Here is a 26,169-nt window from a genome sequence, read left to right on the forward strand (position 1 = left end):
TATTAAACCTCTTTTACTTTTTATCTTACGTCCTGCCTGATTCATAAGAAGTAAGCAGCAAAATGTGCTTTTACCGCAAGATGCATGTAGCAGAATATGATCCTCCCTGTGGTTTCTTGACTGACTAGTGATTGATTTTCTCCTGCAGAGGAGCAAAAATGTTGTTTATTTGAGCAGTAGGTCCGAAAGCTGCTTCCCATGTATTATTTGCTCTGATCAACATAGCATTGATGGTTGGTCACCTCCTTACATTTGTCATTCCTTTTATATGTATCAATTAGCAGGCGGTCATTTAAAAGCCATTAACCAAATAATTGTAACTTGGCAGCTAGATTTTCGTCCTGATGCCCTGCACTTCAGGGCTCCATATGTAATAGGCCTTTAAGAATGCACTTTCCCCCAGAATGCATTGTTGATTAAATATTTTTCATCATTACATCAGCATCCCCCTATAGTTTAGGTATAGAAACTATTTGTCTTAGATATTTATATGGCCCCCATGGTATCTGAATACCTCATAATTTTTTTCACGTATTTAAACTTCCCACAGCCTTGTGAGATAGGGCAGCCCCATTAACCCCATTTTAAAGATGGGAAATGGAGGCACAAGGGTACCTAGGCACCTAACCCCCAGTTTTAGGCAAAACCCCATCTCAGCTGCAACCCTAGTCTGTGGGTGCCTAAACTCATTCAGCTCGTATTGTTTTACAGTGAAAGTTCCCTTAGTGTCCAAGTCTGTGTGCCTCTGGGCATGGGCACTGCTGCCCCACTCTAGGCATCTGTACGCCTGTCTCCTGCCTAAGCATCAGTTTGTTCCACAGACCTGGGTAAAATAGGTGTTCCTCCCCTTAACTCACCCATAGAGCCTGATCTGACTGGTATGTTCAGAGGCCATCTATCTCTACCCAAAATAGCAGCACCAGGAGGAGCTCTAGAGAGTATTCCCTGGGGAAGTGGGAGAAGCCAGGTTCAAATCCTGTTCTGCCTGAGAAGGGATTGGAGTAGGGATTTGCTGCTTCTCAGATAAGCGCTTTAACAGCTGGCTATAGGGGGATTCTTGCGCTTCCTAAGTTGGTATTTAATTATTCAGTTAAAGTAGAACAACTTCAGTAGGTGAGCTGGAGAGAGACCACATCAGAATATCCCACCGTGCGATCTGAGCTGTTAGGCATGCTTGGAAACCACTTAGGTCTACACAAAGCGGCAGCATGAGGAGGAGATCCTCTTCCATACTTTTAGCTCAGTGGCTAAGGCACTCAGCTGAGAGGTGGCCAATCCCTGTTCCAATCCCTTCTCCTCAGGCAGAGAGGGGAATTTAGCACTATATTTGGAAGTCCTCTCTTAGACTGCTAGTGATTTTGCATGTGTTTTCTGGATGTCCTTTGCAACAAGTAACACAGCCCCTGTCCTGAATGCGATGAGATGGGGACAGACAGCAGAATCACACAGCTTTTAGTCTACTGTCTATAGGCATCCTTCTGCGGTGTGTCCTAACAGAGACAGTTAACCAGATGTCTGATTGTGGCCACTGTTTTTAATTGACAGATTCAAAATGATCAGTGCAAAGAGATGGACTCCACGGCTGACAAGTGGGTGAAATTAACGGACAACGGCGAATGGGACTCTCATTTTGTAAGTGCTAAGTATCGCTCCACAGAGCTTTCCTTTTGTTTATAAATTAACATTGATTCTTATGAGATGTGAGCGAGGGAGGGCCACAACTTCTCTCAGGAGCAAGAGATGTGTGCTCTAAGGGCCTGATCCAAAGTCTGTTCAAGTCTATGCAGGCCTTCCCACTGACTTCAATGAATCAGGCTCCTTAAGAAATCAGGTAGATATATGGGAATCCAAATTCCACAGGGCACCCCATTCATTGTGATCTGTATCTTCCAAAACGCTTGCTCATTCACTTGCACCAAAGATTGTTCCCTGCCATGTGAATGACACTGCAGTCCACAGGCGTTGTGTGTGCACATTTGAGGGTAGGATTTGGCCTTTTAATTTCAAGTGCGTTTCTAGGGGATGGACTGCACTGATTTTTCTCAGAAGTTTGAAAACCAGCTGTGACCGGGGTCCTAGGCTGAGATTGCTCAGTTAGGGCAAACTGCAAAGAATGGGGCAAACAGTCCCCAAATACTTAGATTTACCAAGCCAGCAACAAAACAGCTTCTACAACACCTTACTGGTTATCCAGAAGCCCAAAACACAGTCCCCTTAAAGCAACCCAGCCTGGGGCTTCCTCCCAGACAGCCATGTCAAATATGATGAGGATTATTGAAAATCTTGTTCATCATTTGAAGAAGTTCTACCAATCCCAAAGGATCGGACACATTACCCACCAAATTAATTAATATTTCAGATCTTACCCAAATACACGTTTACAGCCAATTCTTATTAACTAAATTTAAATGTATTAAAAAAAGAGAGTGTATTGGTTAAAAACTCATTATACATATAGACATGAATATAGTTCTTAGGTCAGTTTCATAGCAGAGATGGTTAGCTTCAGAATTGCAAGAGAGTTCTTTCAGATTTAGTTCATAGGTTCAGTCCAATGTTCAATATCCGGGTATCCCAGAATGACACTGGAGATCTCAATCTTGTGGCTCAAACTTCCCCTGACAAAGCATGAGTGGATATGAGATGAAAGGATCAGGGTCCCAAAAGCCCTTTATACATTTTCCAGGCAGCCTCTTGACTGCGTGCAGTTCTTGAGTGACCAATAGTGTCTTCTAAGAAACCTCCTATTTCCTAAACATCACCGGTAATTAGCTACATGGATTAGCATAAGGCAATTGCCTATCTCCCACCATTTGCAGGTGATTTGCTATATACTGCAAAGAGAAATCAGGAGAGTGATATCACTACATTCACAGTTCATTTAAATGTTAATTCAGAAATCAAAAAGAGATATTAACAGAATACAGCGACAGACAGGAATTGTCTGGTTACATTGTTAACCTCTAACAATATATATGTAAACACACAAAACCACAAACATTATCTACTAATACGTCTCTAAAGGTTGAATCGGGGTCAATTAGCCTGCTAGTTGTGTAACCCTTTCTGGCCCTGTGTCATTGAATTGGTGCAACCGCTCCATATGCAGCTCCTCTTAAATCACATTGGAGGCCCCCAATAGGGGGCCCCCATTCATTTAACTAAATTGGTTTCTACATGAGTTGTGTTCAGTCAGTGCCCAGAGCACGTAAACTAGCCCTGAGTTTATTTGTGGTGAACAAATTTCATCCCTCATTAGCCCCCAGACTGAGGCTTGGGCTACCCAAAAAGTTTTGCTGGCATAGCTATATGGGTTAGGAGGGTGAAAAAAATCACATCCCCAATTGACATAACTATGATGGCAAAAGCCCCAGAGTAGACACCAAAGAGTCCTTTTGTTCAGGGGACTGGTATAAGCTGTTCTTTTTGCCAGTATAAACTGCGTCTCCACTAAGAGGATTTGCTGGTATAGCTCCACCAGTGGCAAATAAATAATAATAATAATATAATAAATATATGGAGATATACCTATCTCTTAGAACTAGAAGGGACCTTGAAGGTCATTGAGTCCAGTCCCCTGCCTTCACTAGCAGGACAAAGTACTGATTTTACCCCAGATCCCTAAATGGCCCCCTCAAGGATTTAACTCACAACCCTGGGTTTAAGCAGGCCAATGCTGAAACCACTGAGCTATCCCTCCCCCAAACTCTTTCTAATGTAGGCAAGGCCTCCCACCGGTGGATTTACTCTGGAGTGCTTTCTGTTTAGACTCTAACAAGAATGTAGTTTTTAGTTTACCTGTCTGTGAGCCTGGATGGGCTGTTTACAGAGGCATAAGCAAACTAAGCAATTGCTTAGGGCTCCAAGCAGCTCAAGGGGGGTGGAAGAGAGGGCTATTTGCTTTTTATTGTAAGAACTTGCCTGTTTTAGTATTGTTGCAGGGCGTGCGGGGGGGAGGGGCAAAATATTCCTACTTAGGGCCTCCAATAGGCTAGCACCAGCACTGGTTCTTCGCTCAGTAGCTCCTTTATAATTCCTCACCTTGAGCAAACACAAAGCATGAGGTTTTAAGAAGTGCTCAGTGTTAACCTAACCCTAGCCTTGCCTGGGCCTGTTCTGCACTATGTCGGTTAGGAGGGTGAATTTTGTATCAAGATAGTTATACCAGTACAGCCCTTGTGTGGCTGCAGTTATACTGGTATACAAGTGCTGTGTCCTGGTCTAGCTTATTCTCTTTCCCATAGGGAATAACTATACCAATACAAAGCACCTTTATTACTTCATCCAACGGGGGGGGGGCGTGAAGGGGACAGGGGGGTGATACTGCTTTTACTGTACCAATATAGTTAAAATGGCACAACTTTCTAGTGCCATCAAGGCCTTGGTAAATGGGAGCAGAGATAGGCCAACGCTGAGCACTTTTGAAAATCCCAACCCGTATAGCATAGGTAAAAGTATGGCTTGTTAAAATACTGGGCCCTGCTTTTTTAAAAGGTGAATTGTGTGGCTTTAAAAACAAACTGATTGATTAAGATCCTAGATCTGGAACAGAGTAGAGTTAAAAATGACTGAGCATGAGCACCAGGGGAATTCTATCTAATCCTTGCGTGCTGGGCACATGCAACTGTGGGTTGGCTGGATGGGACTGACTCTTACCTCCCACCCCCACTGCTTACTGTTGGCTTAGGGGGACTTGTACTGCACCTCTTCAAGGGAGGTATCAGAGCCTCCATAATACCTGCATCTGCCCTCCATAAAGAGGGCACTGTTGCATCCTCCTTATCTATCTGTGCCTCCGACAGCCCATGACTTACAAAACAGTCGACCTGCAGAATCCCCAAATGCTCCAAGGATGTGAGGAAAATGAGTCACTGAAATGAGTGACATGTACTAGGAGATAAAAGAACAATGTCAATCATGTGGTCAATCAAAAGATGATGATGCAAAGTATCATTCTTTTGTTGTTGCAGGTAGCTTTGAAACCAGGGACTAATATATTATATTGGAGAACAACGGGGATTCTTATGGGTTCTAAAGTGGTGAAACCTGTTCTGGTGAAAAACATCACAATTGAAGGTATGGAATATCATACTATCAGCTAATAACTAAACTGTCTACTGTACATTGCAATAATAATTGATGTTTTATTCCAGCCACTGTCTTTAAGGACAGATACATTGTTTTTGGAGAAAAAAATTGACATCATAATCACAGTAAACTTTCTTTCTTTCTTTCCCTTATTTAAAATAATTATTCCATGCATTCTGTTTTTACTTTTTGAAATCTCTAGGAAAATATTTAGTCCATTGGTGTCCTGAGAACTATGATACATGGAATTAATTAGTAAATGGTGACGCCTCCTGGGGAAGATTGGAATTGTAGAAGAAAAAAACCCCTCAGGCTATCTGCAACAGCACAACATAGCAGACCTTTATTACAACTTGGCTTGTCTACACTTGGAAACGTACCAAAATAGCTATTTCAGAATCAGAGTGGGGACTAATACTGAGTAGCTGTTACAGAATTATTATTCTAAAATAGGCCATTACATTATAAAACACTCAGGACTTGGAAATTTACTCTAATATTCCAGAATAGCTATGTTGGTATATTTCCAAGTATAGATAAGCCCTTAGTTTCATATAATGTAATGCTCATCCAGGTCAAACTCTCGTTGAAGGAAATGAGAGTTTGGCCTGGGAAAGGATTGTAGAGCCAGACTCTCAGTTAGCAAAGCCCAAGGGATTCAAACTAGCAATGAGTGACTGTTCAGTGTTCTTATACAGTGTCTGCTTTCCTCAAAACAGCTGTGTAGGCGGGAGCTGCAGGTATTGCTGCTCTCTATTTTTGTGCCTATTTATGTGCTTAAGCTGTGCTTTGCTTTACAGGAGTTGCATATACATCTGAATGCTTTCCATGCAAACCTGGTACATTCAGTGATAAGCCAGGGTCTTCCAATTGCCAGATGTGTCCCAGAAATACCTACTCAGAGAAAGGAGCTAAGGAATGTACCAACTGTAGCGAAGAAACACATTATGCAGGTACAGGGCATAAGCCAAAAAGAATACATGAACATGTGTCTGCTTCAGTATTATTATCAGCTCTGCGTGCTTTTATGGAGTTCTGTACATACATACACAGGAATCGCTTCGCCCACCACTGAAAAGTAGTCAGAAGAGATTGGGACACAGAAAGATTAATATGGTGCCAATCTGAAACTACAGAGGGAATTTATATTTGCAATTTATAATGGCTCACACTGGAATTTGTCCAGGGTACTTTATAACTCCCATGCTCTAACAGAAAGCACCATGAGATCTTCAATGGCCCTGGTTTTAGATTTCCTCCAAATTATGGTAACCCCCAAGCTAATCTGAGGCATTGGTTCAGTACTGATTCACTGGCAGCTCCCCACTGCTTCCTTCAGCACCTAAATGTTTCCTGGAGATCTCTTATTCAAACAGTCACGTGTCGACCCCTCCTTGCACTGGGAGATCTGATTGGATCAGAGCACTTGGTGGTTTGGCTGCAGACTGGACATGTGATAGCCTTCGAAGCTCCTCTGTTTCCTTCCCATAATAGCAACTAGAGGCCATTAAGTAAAATGGACCACATTCATCTGTAACATAGCTCCATTGCACTTAAGCACATGCTTAACTTTAGGCATGTGAGTTGTCCCTTTGAAGCCTATGTGCCTACTCATGCGATTAGAATTAAGCATGTGCTTAAGTACTTTCCTCACTCAGGGCCTCAGAGCAGTGCACCCACTGATCAGTCTCTTCCACAACTACTTCAGAGAGCGGGCAGAGGGACTATGCAGCTGAGAAAGAGCCCATTTTCTGGGGAGTTTGGGGACACAGACATTACTTGGATTGGAGCTGGTGCAATTATGGATTGTGACAACCCCCTTCCCCGATTCCCCACCAGGATCCCAGCCACAGGTGGTTTCTATGCTTATTATTGCCTATGAATTGTACTGCCATACCACATATGTGCCCCAGTCACGGACCAGGACCCCACTGTGCTAGGTGCTGTACAAACAGAACAAAAGGACAGTCCATGTCCCAGGACACTCACATTCTAAGTATAAGACAAGAGAGGACAGACAAATGCAGACAGACAGACTGGGGATCACAAGGAAACAATGAGACAATACTGATCAGCATAGTAGATAATGGTCTCAGCAGATGAGCAGCCTAACTGTTGTCAAGCTTTTTGTAGGTACCATGACAAAGGAGTGTTTTATGGAGACCAATAAGGTAGCTTTGCACATGATTACAGGGAGCTCTTTCCAAGTGTGAAAGGCAGCACGAGAGGAGTGGGGGGTATTTTAGATAACATGAAGGTGTTAGTTGAAAATGTAGTAAGTGGGCAGTGAAGGCTGGCCCCATTGGCAGAGTGGAGGCCGAAGTTGGCATAGAATTGAAGGACTGGAAGGGATCTTGGGAAGTCACCCAGTCCAACCTCTGAGCTGAGGCAGGACCAAATATACCTTAGACCATCCCTGATAGGTGTTTATCCAACCTGTTCTTAAAAACCTTCAATGATGGGGATTCCACAACCTCCCTTGGAAGCCTGTTCCAGGGCTTAACTACTCTATGGGTAGGTCTACACTGGCGGGGAGTCGACCTAAGAGCCGCAACTTCAGCTATGTGAATAGCGTAGCTGAAGTCAGCGTCTCTTAGGTTGATTTACCTGGCCGCGAGGACGGCAGCAAGTCGATCACTGCTGCTCCCCCGTCGACTCTGCTTCTGCCTCTCACGTGCGGTGGAGTTCCGGAGTCGATGGCAGAGCAATCGGGGATCGATTTTTTGATCCCCAATAGATCAATCACTATCTGCCGATCCGGCGTGTAGTGTAGACGTACCCTTAGAGTTGGACAGTTTTGCCTAATATCTAACCCAAATCTCCCTTGCTGCAGGTTAAGCCAATTTCTTCTCCTCTTACCTTCAGTGGATTTGGAGAACAATCAATCATCATCCTCTTTATAATAGCCCAGGTATCAGCAACCTTTGGCACACGGTCCACCAAGGTAAGCCCCCTGGCGGGCCGGGCTGGTTTGTTTACCTGCCGCGTCCGAAGGTTTGGCTGATCGCTGCTCCCACTGGCTACAGTTTGCTGCTGCAAGCCAATGGGGGCTGCAGGAAGCAGCATGGGCCGAGGGATGTTCTGGCCGCCACTTCCCGCAGCCCCCATTGGCCTGGAACGGTGAATCGCGGCCAGTGGGAGCTGCGATCGGCCGGACCTTCAGACGCGGCAGGTAAACAAACTGGTCCAGCCCACCAGGGGGCTTACTCTGGTAGGCCATATGCCAAAGGTTGCCGATCCTTGTAATAGCCCTTAACATATTTGAAGACTGGTATCAGGTCCCCACCCGTCTTCTTTTCTCAAGACTAAAACTTTCCTCACAAGTCAGGTTCTTTAAACCTTTTCTCATTTTTGTTGCTCTCCTCTGGATTCTCCAATTCGTTCACATCTTTCCTTAAGTGTGGCACCTAGAATTGGACAGAGTACTCCAGCTGAGGCCTCATCATTGTGAGCATATGAGAAATGATAGGTAGGATGGGGATAGGCCATGAAAGTGAAGTCAAATAGTCTGTTTGTTGCATATACCGTATATGAGTAGCATATTTGATGCATGCACATACACAGTATTGTGATGTTATCTCAAATACTGCCCATTTGCTTTGATGCTCTTGCAGACTAATTAGCTTCTACAGTTCTTTTTCTTATAGATTAACATTTTGTATAGAGAACTGATTATCTGCCAGAAATGTCTCCTGTCACTTTAACTGCTAACATTAGTATGGACACCGATTAGGGACTTGTGCCTGCTCCCATTTAAGTTAATGGGAATTTTGCAATTGACTTCAATGGGAATAAGTCCTGGCCCCAGCAAAGTAAAACACTTCTGAAGGGACAGACAAGTCAGTTTTCATTTATTATCAGATAAGAATTTGATCACAGTGCTTGCATGATTGATGCAAATTGGGATTTACTGTTATTACAGAGAAAAAGGGTTAAGTGCCAGTCTGACTGTACGGATGTCTCAGTCAATGCCAAAGCAGAGTATCGGACAGTACAAGTAATGCCTGAGCTTGTCAAAGGAATCTGCTGGATTTCAGTGAGAGTGGGGTGCCTAATTCTCATAGGCTCCTTTGAAAATCCCAGTGAATGTATTTTTGTTCCTGAATTAGCATTTTTCCTGTCCCGTCTTGCAGTCCGGCTGGATACCTAGATTTTCAGCCCTTTGGAAATCCTTTACCACTCTGTTCCTCATCCTTCCTTTTCAGATGAAGGATCCAGCCAATGTACAGAGCGTCCTCCTTGTACGAACAAAGACTTTTTCCAGATCCATACACTGTGTGATAAGGAAGGAAAGGTAAGTCAAATGTTCACTCAGATTCATGTTATTCGCCAGTTCATTGAGCCATTTGTGATCTAGTGGCCTGAACACAGGACAGGGAGCCCTGAATTTCTGAATTCTTGTCCTGCTTCCAGCACTGATTCTCTTAGTGGCCTCGGGCAAGTCCCTTAACCACACTGTCTTATCAGTTTATCCATCTGTAAATGTTCATTGCTCTTAGGTTTTTCTAAGACATCTATCATTGTGGTATAGAAGATCCTAATCTATAAACACTTGCATGTGTGATCAGTCTGACTGGGTCATTGGGATGACTCATGAGCATGGATGTTTGCAAAATCAGGGCCTTGATAGAAGTAACAACATATATGTGCCTCATAGGAACATCTTGAGGATTCATTGACTAGGGCTAGACAGTTTAAGCCAAGGGCAACCAGATCTACTGGATCTATTAGAGGGTATGCTGCATTAGGAGTGTGCCAGTTTTGTGGCTTTATTCTCATTCCTCTCTCCCCTAGTCTCATGGGAACTCCTTTGCCAAAGCTCTGTGAGATTCTAAATTGGATTTAGAGGTTGAAGCAGCTGCTCATTGCAACATTTTCCCCGGCAGCTCTTGCAGAAACTTGTCTGATCTGAGAGTTGATCCTTCAGAACTACTTTGCCCAAACCCTAGATCCTCTGATCCCAAGAGGCCCTTCCACCTCCCTTAGATCCAGGGGAGGAGGTAGTAAGTGACCTGCCTCAGCAAGTTGTCAAAATCCATTTAATTGATGCCCAACTAGAGCAACACCTGCTAACAAGATGGAGCCTTTCAGCTTAAGGTTGGCGGTCAATTATACCTCTCTTTGCTCCTGCACCTGCTTTAATAAAAATCATATTAGAATGTTCACTTTCAGAACATAGACTCATAGACTCTAGGACTGGAAGGGACCTCGAGAGGTCATCGAATCCAGTCCCCTGCCCTCATGGCAGGACCAAATACTGTCTAGACCATCCCTAATAGACATTTATCTAACCTACTCTTAAATATCTCCAGAGATGGAGATTCCACAACTTCCCTAGGCAATCTATTCCAGTGTTTAACTACCCTGACAGTTAGGAACTTTTTCCTAATGTCCAACCTAAATCTCCCTTGCTGCAGTTTAAGCCCATTGCTTCTTGTTCTATCATTGGAGGCTAAGGTGAACAAGTTTTCTCCCTCCTCCTGAACATGGCAGCATGTGTAACCTTGACTTATTGCACACACACTTCAAGCCACATAGTACTTGTATTCTGCAACCTCTTTCTGATGATGATGATGGGCGATCACTTGTTACTGAGTATGATCATCTTCCATGGGCATTATGGGTCCTCAGGTGGCTCATAAGGCCAATCCTTGAGCCATAAGTTCTATTACAATGAGGGCAGATATTTTCAGACTCAGCAGGAGACTGCTGACCATGACTGGAAGCCAGTTTCTCCTTCCTCCTGCACCTCTTGTCCTTTTCAGCTTGTTGGCGAGCAAGTTCAAAATGTAGTGGACCATCGCGTAGGACTTCACTCCATTTTAAGCGATTCTGGGCAAATATCTCCCAAGTGTCAATGTCAATATTACACTTTTTTAAGTTGTCCTTCAAGTCCTTATAACACTTCCATTGTCCACACACGTTATGGTACCCTTCTTTCAGCTGAGAGAACAGGACCTGTTTTGGGTGGCGATGGTCTGGCATCCGGACAATGTGACCAGTCCAGCGGAATTGGAGATTGGTGATCATTATTTTGATACTGATGGGCTTTGCCTATTCCTGTCTTCCCATCTGATCTTCAGAATCTTACAAACGGAGCGTTGATGGTGCCTCTCAAGGAGTTTCAGGTGGTGTCTATAGGTTGTCCAAGTTTCAGACTCATACAGCAGTGTTGGGAGAATAATGGCTTGATAAACAAGAAACATGGCGTCTGTTCGAATGTCGTGATCTTCAAAAACCCTGTGCCGTAAATGAGAAAAAGCTGCACTGGCACAGCTCAGGTGATGTTGAATTTCTGCATCAATATCTGCCTTGGATGAAAGATGACTTCCAAGGTAGAGAAAAAATGATTGACATTCCCCAGTGCCACTCCATTGATTTTGATACATGAAGCATGTAATATCTCATTTGAAGAGGGCTGATAGAGCACTTTAGTCTTCTTGATATTAAGAGTGAAACCAAGACATGTGTAAGCATCAGCAAACACATTCAAGATAGTTTGAAGATCTTTCTCAGAGTGGGCAAAGATCGCATTGTCATCAGCATATTGAAGTTCGACAGTAGATGTTGTGGAAATCTTACTTTTGGCTTTCAGCCTGCTAAGCCTGAACAGCTTTCCATCCATTCTGTAAATGATTCCAACACCAGCTGTAAACTTCCCAGCAATTAGGTAAAGAATGACGGCAATAAAAACCGCAAACATGGTTGGAGCAATGATACAGCCCTGTTTGACTTTTGTTTGGACTTTGAAAGGTTCACTCTGGGAGCCAGTGCTGCTCAGATCAGGTACACAATGCCACCAAGCAGATGAAGAACAACAAGGCAGCAGGTCTAGATGAGATCCCCGCTGAAATCTTTAAAGATGGTGGAGCAGAGCTAATTTGGCACTTTTACCTGCTTATGCTTAAAATCTGGATAAAGGAGGTGATGCCCAGTGAAATGAGGGATGCCCTGATTGTCACCCTCTTCAAGAAAGGGGATAAAGTGGATTGTGAAAATTATCGTGATATCTCCCTCCTAGCCATTGCAGGCAAAGTTCTGGTGTGGATCCTTGCAACCTGCCTTCTGCTCCATCAGAAGAAATTTTACCAGAGTCACAGAGTGGTTTCTGACCATGTCGTGGAACTGCGGATATGATCTTCACAGCACGGCAGCTGCGAGAAAAGTGTTGGGAGCAAAACCGACCACCTGTATATGGCTTTTATTGATCTAACTAAAGCCTTTGATTCAGTGAATCGCTGTGCCCTCTGGACTGTACTCTCTAAGATTGATGTATTTATCAGGACATCCAATGTCCTAAAATTGCTTCATGATAACATGAAAGCAACTGTTCTGAAGAGCCCTGACTCCCAGAGTGAACCTTTCTTTCAAAAGTAACCTCTTTCTAATGACTTAGTAAATTAATAGCATTTACCACTACACTCAAGGTAGCAGGCTGTAATTGTATTCTCCTGCAGATTGCACTGTAATAGATCTGTGAAATTCAAGTCCCTCCTCAAGGCTCACTTGCTTTGATTAGCCTCCCAACGCCGACCTCCGAGTCCACAACTCCTGCCTTCTTGATAACTTTTCCCTTAAACTACTATCAAATGAACTCATCACAATTACATTTCAGGGTCTAGAGCGTATAAACAAGTCATTATCTGTATGAAATTTTGGTTTGTACTGACTTTGCTAGTGCTTTTTATGTAGCCTTTTGTAAAACTTGGCAAATATCTAGATGAGTTGAGGTACCCTCTGGAAGACCTCTGCTTACCGCTGGTTGAGAACCACTGTCCTAAGGGACTGCTCCAAAGCCTGTTGAAGTTAATGGAAATCTTTCCATGAGCTTGAGGTTTTCAAAAGGGTCTAAGGGATTTAGCCACCCAATTCCCATAGGGTTTCATTGACTTTCTCCTTTGAAAATGCCAACCTGATTGGCTAAGTTTGTATGCACATTGAGTTCAACAGGATTACTTGTGGGTGTGATGTTTACTCAATTGCATGGAGTCTTTATACAAGAGCTAGTAGTAGTAGTAGTAGTTTATTTTAAATGACATGCGTACCTGCTCCAGAAATAACAATATGCTGGCAAATCCATAAGGCCATGTCAACTGCACTGCAGCTTAGAACACAAAAAGGGCTGCATATTTACCTTGGATTTCCCCTATTACTATGTGGCAGTTATCTTCTATTGTGAAACAGTCATCTCCAGAGAGGTAAAGAGAGACGTACATGAAATCAGTGGCCTATAATTTAAAATGCTGCCAAATTGAGTCCTGTATATATTTTTCCACTTTGGAACCTATCTACTTTTCCGCTCTTGAGCTATTGAATCTGTATCGGCCTAATCCAATGCCTAATGCATTAGTTTTCAAACTGTGGGGCATGCCTCCCTCCTCCTCCTCTTCTCCCCCCCCCCACAGGGTGGGCACAACGAGGTTAATGTGTTGGCAGGGGGGAGACCTGACTGGTTAAGAATTTGTTCTTATTTCTTCAGTAATAAGGATTTGTCTCACTAGCTGAATCTCCTGCTTCAAGTCCAGCAGGCTGGAAGAACAAAAAGGAAAAAGAATCAGAGGAGGAGGAGAAAGCAGAAGGAGGGGGAGGGAAAAGTAGCGGAAAGAAGGGGAGTGAGGAAAGAATGACAGGGAGAAAGGAAAACCTAAGCCAAGGAAAGTGCAGAGAGCAACAACAAATCTAGATTTGGGGCTCTGTTGGCCAAAGCATCTGGGAATCCCTACCCCTAGCCCTTATCCTGGCTTGGAGAGAGAGTCGAACTTTGTCATATCCGCCGAAGTGAGAGCAGGGGTGCCAGCTATCATTGCCGGCCATCCCAAGGCTGCGCTCTGGGTTAACAGGCCAATCAATTTTCCTGCAGCGCTAGCCTGGCCAGGGGTAAAGGGCTTGACCTCTACCCATTCTTCCTCTCCTTGGTTACCCCTTGGCTACCAATCTTCCTTACCCTAGGGCCTATGAGTGTGGGTGACTGCAGCTCTTCCAGTGTTTGAAGCAAGGGACCATATGAGGACTGCCCAGAAGAGTCAACGTGGTTCAGACCTGGGTCTGTGTTTGTAGCCAGCAAGCGTGTCTGGCACAAGAAGGCAGGGTTCTGAAGTCCCAAATTGGCAGGGAAAGTAGGGGCAGAAGTAGTCTTGGCACATCATTTGGCAGCCCCAAGGGGGTTTCTGTGATCCAACCTGTCACAGTGGCGTAGTCAAGCAGGATCTGTGCACAGCTGATTGCTTTGAGATACTGGTAGTGATTTTAAGTGAGTTTTGGGTGTGGTGGTTGAAGAACAGACAAAGTGGTTACTGGTTTGTTATTTTCTGTTTGCTTATGTTGGGGAAGGGAATAGAGGCAGGAAAAATCAGCAACATGAGTGAGAGCGAGGCTCAGAAAAAGCTAGAACTGCACAGGTTGCAAATGACTGAGAAATAAAATGAACATAAAAGACTGATGGAATTAAAACAAATGGAAATTAATGCAAAAAACAGCTAGGGATGAGGCTGCCCACAAGAGAGCTGTGGAGGCAGAGGCAGCCAGAGAGGAGGCTGCCCATAAAAGAGCCCTGGAGTTAAGAGACAGAGAAATTCAGGCCCAGAAGCATGAACTGGCTGTTATAGAGTTGAAGAGACAAAACCTTCCAGCTTCTGGCTCCACTTTCCCTAAAATCCATAAATGGGAGCGACTATGTCCACAGTATGATGAATCCAGCGACATTGCCGAATATGTCACCTCCTTGAAAGACTGTGCACCCTCCATGCTATCCCCTATCATCAAAAGATAAACACATTGATAGCAAAATTGACTGGCAGAGCTCTGGGCATATTCAATAAGATGCCTATTGATCATGCTTCAAACTATGATAAATTTAAGGAACTTGTTTTGAAACTGTTTCAGGTTACACCTGAAACCTACAGGGTTAAATTCAGGAGTCTTAAGAGAAGATCTGGATTGAGTAATGTGGCTTATGTAAATGAAATGAGAGATTTGGTAGATAAGTGGGTGAGGGGGAAAGGCATTACAAGCTTTGAAGTAAAGTGTGATTTGGTTACTGAGGAACAGTTCCTGAATATGTTCAATGATGATGTAAAACAGTATTTGTGGGACAAAAAGGTGAATGCAGTGGGTGAATTAGCTGTATTTGCAGACCCTTATGAGCAAGGACAAGCTGCAATTCAGCATAAACCACTGGCAGAGGGGTACAGGGTTGGGGGAAAGCAAAATCACCGTTTTACCCCTGGGAAAAGGAGGCTGGGCGTTTACCTCCCCATTCCCCTATTACTTGTCACAAATCTCCTGTACAAGCAGAGGAGCCCAAAAGGTGCTATCATTGTAAGTCCACTGAGCACCTGAGGAATAACTGTCCTTGGCTAAGAGGGAACAAGCAGCAGGTAACACATGAAGCTGCTGCTTCTCAGAGCCCGGCTGCTGCTTCTTTCCACACCGGATTTGTAAAGGTTGCTTCTACCCAACCAAGCAGTGAGCATATGCATGCTGTTAATCTAAATGGCAAATCACGCACTGGATTGAGAGATACGAGGGCTGAGGTTTCTGTGATCAGGAGGGACCTGATCCAGGACAAGGATTTGTTGCCAGGGAAAATGGCAGAATTAGAACTGGTGGGAGGTTACAGAGTCCTTGCACTTTTAGCTGGAAACTGGTTGTTTGCAGCCTGAGCTAACAATTGCACACAATTTTGCACCGTTTCTACTGGGGAATGATTTCTTTAATGTGGCAGAATCTGTCCCAGGGTTGGTTAGCAGTGAGAAGGAATCTTGTGCTAAAAGCCTCGGGGGGAGGGGACGGTGAAGTCACATGGACTGCTGGGGGAATAGGAAGGTGTCTCTTAGATTCCTCTGTAGCAGTAAAGAATGCAGCTTTGGGGACAGGGATGGTTGTAACCAGTTCCTGTAGCCCAGGGGCTCCTGGCAAGTCCCAGAGGGAGGGGCTGGACAAAGCCAGCTCTTGTCCCATGATCATCTGCCCAGGGGAGGGGAATGTTCTACCTTGCAGCAGGGAGGCCACCCCAGCTGCTGACTGCCAGGAAGTTGCAGGTCAGCAGGGGACAGGGCCTGCCCTGGGGTGCACAGAGACATGTATCCCAAAGGTGGAAGTTGGGGGTCGCTGTGGTGGGAACAGACCCCAGGGACTCTGTAGCTGGAAGCAAGCCCAACCTGAGGGAAGTGGTGGTGGTGGGGGATTTTGCTGGCCAGGGAAGGGTCTGTCATAGCTGGTAGCTATGATCCAACAGCTGGACCAGGGTCAGCTTCCCTTTTTGGGGATGCAGGAGTGTCTGACCCAGAGGGGAGCCCAGAGAGGGAAGCCCAGACAGAAGGTGAGGGGGGACCGGAGAGTCCACCCACCGTTTGTAGGGAGGCTCTTTCCCAGGAGGAGGGTGAAAAATCTGCAATTAAGATTGCCAGACTCCTCTCCTGTGGATCAGGGTTTAAGGGAAAACGGGATGAGATCTCCTGGAGGTGAGAGCCCCTCCAGCTAACCTTTTGGGAACAGAAAGTGTGGTGTCCAAAGGAGTCTTACCAGTCCAGAGCACTCCACTGAAAGATGTTCCTGCTACGCTTGTAAGAAATAAAACTGTTTCTTCAAGGCAGAAGGGAAAAAATCTCTGCATGGGTAAAAGCTTCACAAGGGAGTGGGGTCCAGCCCAGAGAAATTCCAGAGGGAGGGGCTGAGGGCAGGCATGGTTGCAGTACACCCTTTCCTTGCCAAAGCCTCAAACACATGCCTGAATTAAAAGCCTTCTCCAAAGAAGCAGAAGAATCTGCATCAGGGCACCTATCATGGTACACAAAGGAAGTGAAAAAGGTAATAGACACAAAACAAGCCAAATTGTGTGAATAGAGTATAATGGGTTAGATCACAGAAACGCCCTTGGGGCTGCCAACTGATGCACCAAGACTACTTCTGCCCCTGCTTTCCCTGCAAGCCTGGGACTCCAGCACCCTGTCTTGTTGAGCCAGACATGCCAGTCTGCTCCAACACAGACCCAGGGTCTGAACCATGTGCCCCAAAACTGCAGACTTAACTGAAAGCAACTTAAGAAGTGTTCCTGTCTATAACACTCAGATGCCCAACTCCCAGTGGGGTCCAAACCCCAAATAAATCCGTTTTACCCTGTATAAAGCTTATACAGGGTAAACTCATAGATTGTTCACCCTCTATAACTGATAGAGAGAGATGCACAGCTGTTTGCCCCCCCTTAGATATTATTAAATAACCCAGAGTATGTATTAAGTAAAAGTGATTTTATTAAATACAGAAAGTAGGATTTAAGTGGTTCCAAGTAATAGAAGACAGAACAAAGTGAATTACCAAGCAAAATAAAATAGAACACGCAAGTCTATGTCTAAGAAAACTGAATACAGATAAAAACCTCACCCAGTAAGCTTCCTTTTACAGACTAGTCTCCTTCTAGTCTGGGTCCAGCAATCACTTACACTGCCTGTAGTTACTGTCCTTTCTTCCAGTTTCTTCCAAGTATCCTTGGGAGTGGGAGGCTATCTCTTTAGCCAACTGAAGAGAAAATGGAGGGGTCTCCCAGGGATTTAAGTAGACTTTCTCTTGTGGGTGGAGACCCCCTCCTCTCTTATATTCAAAGTTTAGCTCTAAGATGGAGTTTTGGAGTCACATGGGCAAGTCACATGTCTATGCATGACTGAGTTTCTCACCAGGCAAGCCACATTCCTGGGAAAGCTCCGATGTGGGTTGGTGTCTTTGAGTTCATTGTTAGCTTAAGTGGGTCTTGATTGGGCACTTAATTTGCACATTCCTTTCTCAAGAAGCTGACCAAATGCTTTACTAAGGGCTTGGCTACACTGGAGAGTTGCAGTGCTGGTGGTGGGTTTACAGTGCTGCAACTTAGTAACTGTCCACACCTGCAAGGCACATCCAGCAATGCAACTCCCTGGCTGCAGCACTGGCTGTACACCTGCTTGGGGTGTAACGATTGCAGTGCTGGTGATACAGCGCTGCTCATCAAGTGTGGCCACCAAAAGCGCTGTTATTGGCCTCCAGGGTATTAGGAGGTATCCCAGAATGCCTGCTCACAACAAACCGGAAGAATGGCTGAACTCCAAGCTCCCCTGACTGCTTATCTGAAAAACAAACACAGCTCCTGTTTGCTCGAGCGAGCAGAGGCAGGCAGGGGAATTGCTTTGGAAGGTTCACAGCTGTTTGCTTGAAGAGAGAAGTCACACGGCAGAGGGGGAGGGGAGAGTCCGTGTTGAGCAGCTGCTTATGTGGTCTGAAGGCTATTTAGGAGTGCATAATTTGCATTTAGTGAATAAGAGAGGGGTGTGGGAAGGGCTCGAAACTTTTAAATTGATTGCAGGTTGGTGATGTGTATGTTCCAGTCCTTAGAACTTGCAAGGCAGGGAGCTGACAGATCCAAAAATCCACTCTCTCTCTCTTTCTCCCGCGTTCCCCCTCACCCCCTCTTTTGAAAAGCACGTTGCAGCCACTTGAACGCTGGGATAGCTGCCCACAATGCACCACTCCCAACAGCGCTGCAAATGCTGCAGATATGGCCACACTGCAGCGCTGGTAGCTGTCAGTGTGGCCACACTGCAGCGCTTTCCCTACACAGCTGTACGAAGACAGCTGTAACTCCCAGCGCTGTACAACTGTAAGTGTAGCCATACCCTAAGGCTTCTTAGAAATCAAGCAAGGATACAGCCAATATGCCTAACTTCAAGTACAAAAATGCTACATGCATACAAATAGGAGGAATGTATTCAGTAGCTCATAACATTTACATAAATATGTTACATGGAATATGTGGCGTAAAACATATTCCAGTTATATCATATATACTTTCATAAGCATATTCCCATGAAGCCTTATGGGGTATACCGTCACACAGAGCCTGTCTGCCATAGATTTGCTGTTAATCTTGTGTCTTTTGCTACTTCATCTATGGGTCGAGACAAAGGAGTTAATACTAGTGGTAAACCTTTTAAAGATGTGGGACATACCTGATTTGTGGAAGAAACTGTTGTACATGCTAGGGATCGTGACAAGAAAGTCCCACAGTCATGTTACCCTTCAGCTTATACCTGTAAAGAGGCAGGAAGCCTGGCACAGCAGCAAAAGCATCTAATGTAATGTGTGACTCTTGGGATGGCAGCTGAGCTTTGCATGGACTCAAGTCTGCTTATGGGGGATCAAATAGCACAGTCTGAGCTGTATGTCAAATGAACAAATAAAATTTCACTGCACATAAGTCAATCCTGGGGGTTCAGGAAAAGGCAGCTCGTGCTACCTGATCTCATTTCCCTTTTAAACATGTTTTCACTGAAAGGATTGGAGAGAAATTCAGAATTTTTCAAAGTATAGGCAAGTCTTGAGATAATGTTCAGCTTGTAAAGTTCTCATATACAAATGCCTCAAAATACACTCAGTTTTCAAAATGAGGCAGGGGAAGGAAGTATTCTTTGTATGTGTTCTTTATACAGAGCATCCCAAACACTTCACAGAAAAAAGTCAATAAAATGCCTCAGGGAAAATTGAAAGTTTTTGTTTTTAAAGCCTGGTTTGAAGAGGGAAAGTGATTAAAGCCAACATGTTCAAATTGGAAGTCAATGGAGATCTGCTGCGGTGCCTTAAAAAAATCAACCAACTAAGGCCTGATGCAAAGCACATTGAAAAGACAGACTGATATCAGTGAGTTTTGGGTCAGGCTCATATTGATGGGAATGGCAGTCAGAGATAACTGATATTTGTTTGTGAATAGAAGAGAAACGTACTTTCAGCTGATTTGTAGCCATCAAATTGTGCACATGGACAGCCTATGTAACTGCGATCTTATTACTGTAACTCTCATCCTTTCCTCATATTGCTTATTACATTCACTTTTTGCATCTAGTTTTAAATTATATCGTAAGCTCATCAGAGGAAGGCTGTAGTTTCTTATGTGTGTGTACAGCACCTTGCACAGTGGGATGCTGATCTTGATTTGGGCCTTTGCATGCTACTGCAATACACAAAATGAATAATAATAATAATTAATAAAAACAGATGCTTGTCCTCTTGAAAATCAGGTCACTTATTTTGGTGCCTCGCTATGGATTTAGGCTCTTCAGGCATCCACGCTGGAAGCTGATGGCTTCCATGTGTAGGGGGAAATGGAGCAGGGGAAGAAAGCTATGGCATCCAAAGTGCAAGAGAGACCCCCTACTTCCAGTTGTGAAGAACCCTAACTTATAGGAGGGGATACAGAGAAGCATATGGCAGAAGGAGGCTATGAGTTCATGGGATTAGAGTGGAGAGAGTGCAAGGAGAGTTTATAATGAAGGTGACAGAGGGATGAGGTGATGCTACTGGCGTGAGAAAGCAGTCTGTGCTACTGGATCTGCTGGAGGTTAGAGTGTAGGGATTCAGGAAGCCTAGCACAGGTGATTGCAGTAGTCCTTGTGTGATTGCTTTCAGCAGTGTGAACTTAGCAGTTTTGTCAAATGACCCACGGATGAGTGTGGGGGTGTGTGAGCTTGTGTGCAAGTGTGTGAGTGTCTGTGTGCAAGTGTGTGTGATAAAATGACATCCCACCCTGTCAGACTCTCCTTTATCTGCCTGTCTTGACTCTCTCGGCTCTGCCTACACCATAACTTGCTCCTGCTGAATGCTTCAGGCACTGAATCCTTCTCCTAGGTAAAAAGTTCTTTGTCCCATGTTTCCGACTTCACTAACACTCTTCAGAGTCAAACCTTTGCTCTTATGGCCTAAAATCTTGAAGTCCTCTGTGACCCCAGTCTCCTCTCTCCTCCCATGATTCCCTTGTATTCACTTAACATTATTGTCCAAAACTCTCTAGTTTTCATTTTGTCGTATCTGGGTCCCACTGAAAACATCCAGCACCTTCAGGTGAACATTAATTAGGAACTTAACGAGCTTTGAGTCTTAATGCCATCTAATGTAATGTGTGACTCAGATTCCTTTCAATTTCAGACTCAGATAATGTACAAATGGATAGAGCCTAAAATCTGCAGGGAGGATCTTCCTGAAGCGTTGAAACTGCCTCCTTCTGGAGAGAAGAAGGATTGTCCGCCATGCAACCCTGGGTTTTACAACAATGGATCATCTTCCTGCGCTCCTTGCCCTCAGGGCATGATTTCGGATGGAACAAAGGGTATGAGGTCTATTATCTGGTGAATACACCATCTCAATAACTTATGGCAGTTAAATGCTTACAGACTTTGCTTGTTTTTCTGGAGGCTGTCACTTGTTTGTGTGTGGCCTACATTTCTGTGACATGTCCTTGTCAGTCAGTGTTCTGGTCTGTAAAATAGATATTGGTTAAATGACATCGGAGCGGGAGCAGAGAAGGGAGGGAGAGATGGAGAACATGAAGAACAGGAGTGTCCCAGTTGATCCCCAGAATGCTTTGTTGTAATGTATTGCTGCCTTTATTTACTGTGATGTCTCCTGGATATGTCTCTTGGCTGGTTTGCACATATTTAAAGTTATTTTTTAAGCTCTCTGAGAATGGAATCATAACCATTCCAGACAAAACATTGCATCTAGTCCATCCCTCTCCTGGTGCCTATTTGTTCCCTACAGTTCATTAGTCCAGCTGATCTGATTCAAAGTATCATCCACAATGAGGCCTCTGATATTCCAGCTGAGAGAAAGTTCTACAGGTCTGATTCTGTGTGGTCATTGGCTGTTCATTTTTAAAGGGATTCATTGTTTGTTTTGAACTGTGTCTTCAGATTTGCTCACAGCTGCCCTGAATGAAACACTAATGGTTATGGAGTTTTTTTAAAGCACTGTGTTTGATATTCACTTATTGTGTGTAATTTTCTTTTCCTGCCTTTCTCTTTCTGTAGAATGCAAGGCCTGCCCTGCTGGGACTGAACCAGCTCTCGGGCTTGAATATAAATGGTGGAACGTTCTGCCAGTCAATATGAAGACTTCTTGTTTTAATGTTGACAATTCAAAGTGTGATGGAATGAATGGTGAGCCGGTCTTTCTATCTTGTCTGTCTTTCATGGGTGCCACTCACCATAGTATTTGAGTGCCTGTTCCAGTGAATATATGTGCTTTATGCAGTTCATCCCAACATGCAGCTCCTTTTCTTCCTCTCATTGCACAAGGATTTGATACCTCTAATAGACATAAAACTTGTTGAATACCAAAAAGGAGAAAATAAATATCCTCAACTAGTGTAAACGTTTTGGCTCCATAGCTCCAGGGAAGTCAACACCAATTTATACCAGCTGAGAATCTGGCCCATAGTACAGTGTTATGCATCTAAAGGTCTATATTAGAAAAAAAGTCCTCTCCGAGTTCTATTTTTGATTCTTTCCATTTGTGTCTTACCTAATGCTTCATGATCACTGTGGTGACTTTCAAGGACATTTTATTAGTGTTTTTGAAAACATACAAAGTTTTCAATCTTTGTGTCAAGCCAGCCTAGTGCCTTCAAAGGAGTCTCCCTGCATGTGTGCTGAGATGGCAGCAGAGAGCCATCACAGGACCCCTGTGAAAATATTCCTGTTCAAAAATTTTCCAACTCATCCATCTATTAGTGCCTAAATCATTCTTGTTCTGTATAAGGGTCCTGGTGAACAGCTGTTCTCCATTTTACATGCTAAAACTGCTAGAATGATGTAATTCATCCTTGATTCAGCAAAGCACAGACGCGCATGCTTAACTTCAAGTGCTTACGTGCTTTGCCGAATAGGGATGGACTTCCACAGATTTGTAGATTTTGAAGGACATTATGATCATGTAGTCAGACTTCTTGTATGTCACACTCCATTGAATTTCAATTGCTTTGATAAATCATGACTTCATGATAATATTTGCATGTGAAATTGACAATTAATAGCTAACTTCCAGGAGATGCAAGAGAATGATGGGATATTACCATTCCCCCCCCCTCAAAAAAAAAGATCTTGGAGTCATTGTGGATAGTTCTCTGAAAACATCTGCTCAATGTGCAGCGGCAGTCAAAAAGCATAACAGAATTTTAGGAACCGTGAGGAAAGAGATAAATAATAAGACAGAAAATATAATGCCGCTATATAAATCCTCCACACCTTGAAAACTGCATACAGTTCTGGTTACTCCGATTCAAAGAAGAAATATTAGGCTTGAAAAAGCTATAGAGAAGGGCAACACAACTGATTATGGATATGGAAGCTGTTCCATACAAGGACTGATTAAAAAGACTAGAACTGTTCAGCTTAGAAAAGAGGTGACTGAGGGGGTGGGGGGAATATGATAGAGATCTATAAAATCATGAATGGTGCGGAGAAAGTGGGAAGTGTTATTTATCCTTTCACATAACACAAGAATCATGGGTCACCCAATAAAATTAATACGCAGCAGGTTTAAAACAAACATAAGGAATTACTTCTTCATGCAATCAAACAGTGGAATTCGTTGCAAGGGGATGTGAAAGCCAAAAGTGTAAGTGTGTTCAAAAAAAAAAAAGAATTCGATAAGTTCATGGAGGATTGGTCCACCAGTGTTTATTAGCCAAGATGGTCAGGGATGCAACCCCATGCTGTGGGGGTCTCTAACTTTCTAACTGTCAGAAGCTGGGACTGGACAACAGGGGATGCATCATTTGATAATTGCCCTGTTCTGTATTAGAGGGGTAGCAGTGTTAGTCTGGATCTGTAAAAGAAGCAGAGAGTCCTGTGGCACCTTATAGACTAATAGATGTATTGGAGCGTGAGCTTTCGTGGGTGAATACCCACTTCATCATGGGCATTCATGTAGTGGAAATTTCTGGAAGCAGGTATAAGTATGCAAGCAAGAATCAGGCTAGAGATATCGAGGTTAGTTCAATCAGGGAGGATGAGGCCCTCTTCTAACAGTTGAGGTGTGGCCTGTTCTGTTCATTTTTTCTGAAGCACCTGACACTGGCCATTGCTGGAAGACAGGATACAGGGCTAGATGGACCATTGGACTGACCCAGGACAGCCATTCTTAAAACAGTTTATTAGGACTTTAAAATTTAGTCTAAAGATTTTTTTTTAAATAATATATTTATTAAATAATTTTGAAAAGTACATTATATAGAGAGACTTGCATATTTAAATAAACTAACTGTTTCTTTTATTAAAATGGCCTTTCCTTTGCAGGCTGGGAGGTGGCTGGTGATCACATCCAGAGTGGGGCAGGAGGCTCTGACAATGATTATCTTATCCTGAACCTGCATATTCCAGGATTTAAGTAAGGAACATAGTTTCTTTGTCAAATTTTCTTGTATTTTTCCTCTTGTACCTGTTTCACGTTGGCTCATGCTTGGAATACAATGGAAAGAAAATTACTATGGGCTAGTCAGCACTAGAAGCGATACAGTGGTACAGCTGCACCGATGCAGCTGCGTTGCTGTAGTGCATCTGGTGAAGACGCTCTATGCTGACAGGAGAGAGCTCTCCCATCAGCATAATAAATCCTCCTCTACGAGAGGTGGGAGTTATTTCAGTGGAAGGAGCTCTCCTGCCAACATAGCACTGTCCACACCGGTAGTTAACTTGGTGTAACTTATGTTGCTCAAAGGTATGGTTCATTCATACTTCTGAGTGACATAACTTACACTGATTTAAGTGGTAGCATAGACCAAGCCTGATTCTCCAGTACTACATCATCCATAAGTAACTCATTATCCAGTATTTTATTGTGATTGGGACTGTTGACAACATAAGCCTTGAATCTGCAATCAGGTTTCTTCTTACAGCTGTATGAAGTAAAGTCATTGCACATGATAACAGGATCAGGGCCTTGGCCAGCGACTAAGGGCCATATTGTGCTCTCACTTTGGCTGGAGCAAATCAGGTGCAATTCCATTGAAGTCAAACCAGTGAGATCTGAATCAGGCCCTAGGTTGTGACCCTGCAGAGCTTACTTACATAAGCAATCCTACTGAAGTCAGTGGTGTGATGTATTCCCATACACAACGAGCAGTCATATGAATGACTTTTATTTTAGATTAAGGGATAACAACAAATAAGAAAAGCAAAATAAAAGTCTCCAACAGACAGATCACGGTGTCTCTGAATGTGTGTATGTCCTCTCTGACATGCTCAATCAGCTCTCCTTCACTAGGAAGAAAGGTGTTGTTGAACACATGATGGATTTGCAAACCAAGGGACTACAACTCCCATCAGCCCCCTCCCCACCATACATCCCCTTTCTCCTGGCTATGCAGGGATTATGTTTCCCATCAGTCTGCTCCTCATGCACTTTCCACTTCCCATGGCCAGGTAGGGAGGAAGGTCCAAAAGGGGAAGTGGCCAACCTCTGTTTGGAGGCAAGAGCCACATGGCAGCAGGAAGCTGGAGAGAAGCCCCAGGAACTGTGGGCAGAACTGCATGTGGAACAGGCTGTGGCTGCCAGACCTCACAGCTAGGTGCGGATCTGCATGAGACTTATAGGGAGCAGCAGTAGCTGGGCAGGAAGCCAGTGCAAAGGGGCCCAATGAGAGACATTAACTGAGCCTGCTTGGAAACCTGCAAATGCTTTTTTGCTTGAATAGAGACTGGGCTGGAGAGGGCACCCCAGGCATTAGGCCTGAAGAGCCCTGACAGCTGACTGGACTGCCCCAGGGATCCAGACAGGTAAAACTGTATGTTCATTGTGAAAAAATAATAAAAAATCACCCTCCGCCCCCGAATTGAAGTAGTGATACCAGTACAAAACCCAGTTACATTAAGACAGGTTTCATGTGAGTGAATTTCTTCACCTCTCTTGTTGATTAATAAAACCAATCGGCATAATTGACTGCTAGGTGTCCTTAGAGCGCCTGTTAAATATTTCATTTCCTGTCTGTTAAACAGACCTCCAACATCGGTGACAGGAGCAACCGGGTCAGAACTAGGACGAATTAGTTTTATTTTTGAGACCATCTGTTCTGCAGATTGCGTGATGTACTTTATGGTGGTAAGTGAGACCTCTGTCTGTATGGCAGAAGGATATGATCTTGGTCTTCCCCATCTCTCTTTCATAGTTGTATATGGGCATGAATTAGCTGCGCTAGGTTTATTATCACTAAGAGTAACTGTGGCATTACTTTAATATCTGCAGTGCCCTTGCAGGGGTATTTATCTGATGCTCTAGCAAGGCTTC

The 26,169-nt window shown here is 44.0% G+C and overlaps 1 protein-coding gene across 2 annotated transcripts in view; it reads left to right on the forward strand.

The window, feature by feature from the left end:
* ELAPOR2 (endosome-lysosome associated apoptosis and autophagy regulator family member 2) overlaps positions 1 to 26,169 on the forward strand; it is a 155,471-nt gene that overhangs the window by 100,511 nt on the left and 28,791 nt on the right. For both annotated transcript variants that reach the window (XM_050936807.1, XM_050936808.1), the window contains 8 exons: positions 1,546 to 1,632; positions 4,971 to 5,076; positions 5,889 to 6,041; positions 9,294 to 9,382; positions 21,034 to 21,214; positions 21,915 to 22,043; positions 24,183 to 24,273; positions 25,881 to 25,983. In XM_050936807.1, the coding sequence (XP_050792764.1) occupies positions 1,546 to 1,632; positions 4,971 to 5,076; positions 5,889 to 6,041; positions 9,294 to 9,382; positions 21,034 to 21,214; positions 21,915 to 22,043; positions 24,183 to 24,273; positions 25,881 to 25,983 (939 nt within the window). The remainder of the gene's footprint in view (positions 1 to 1,545; positions 1,633 to 4,970; positions 5,077 to 5,888; positions 6,042 to 9,293; positions 9,383 to 21,033; positions 21,215 to 21,914; positions 22,044 to 24,182; positions 24,274 to 25,880; positions 25,984 to 26,169) is intronic.

The sequence above is a fragment of the Gopherus flavomarginatus genome, chromosome 1 (genome assembly GCF_025201925.1).
Source record: "Gopherus flavomarginatus isolate rGopFla2 chromosome 1, rGopFla2.mat.asm, whole genome shotgun sequence".
Classification (NCBI taxonomy): domain Eukaryota; kingdom Metazoa; phylum Chordata; order Testudines; family Testudinidae; genus Gopherus; species Gopherus flavomarginatus.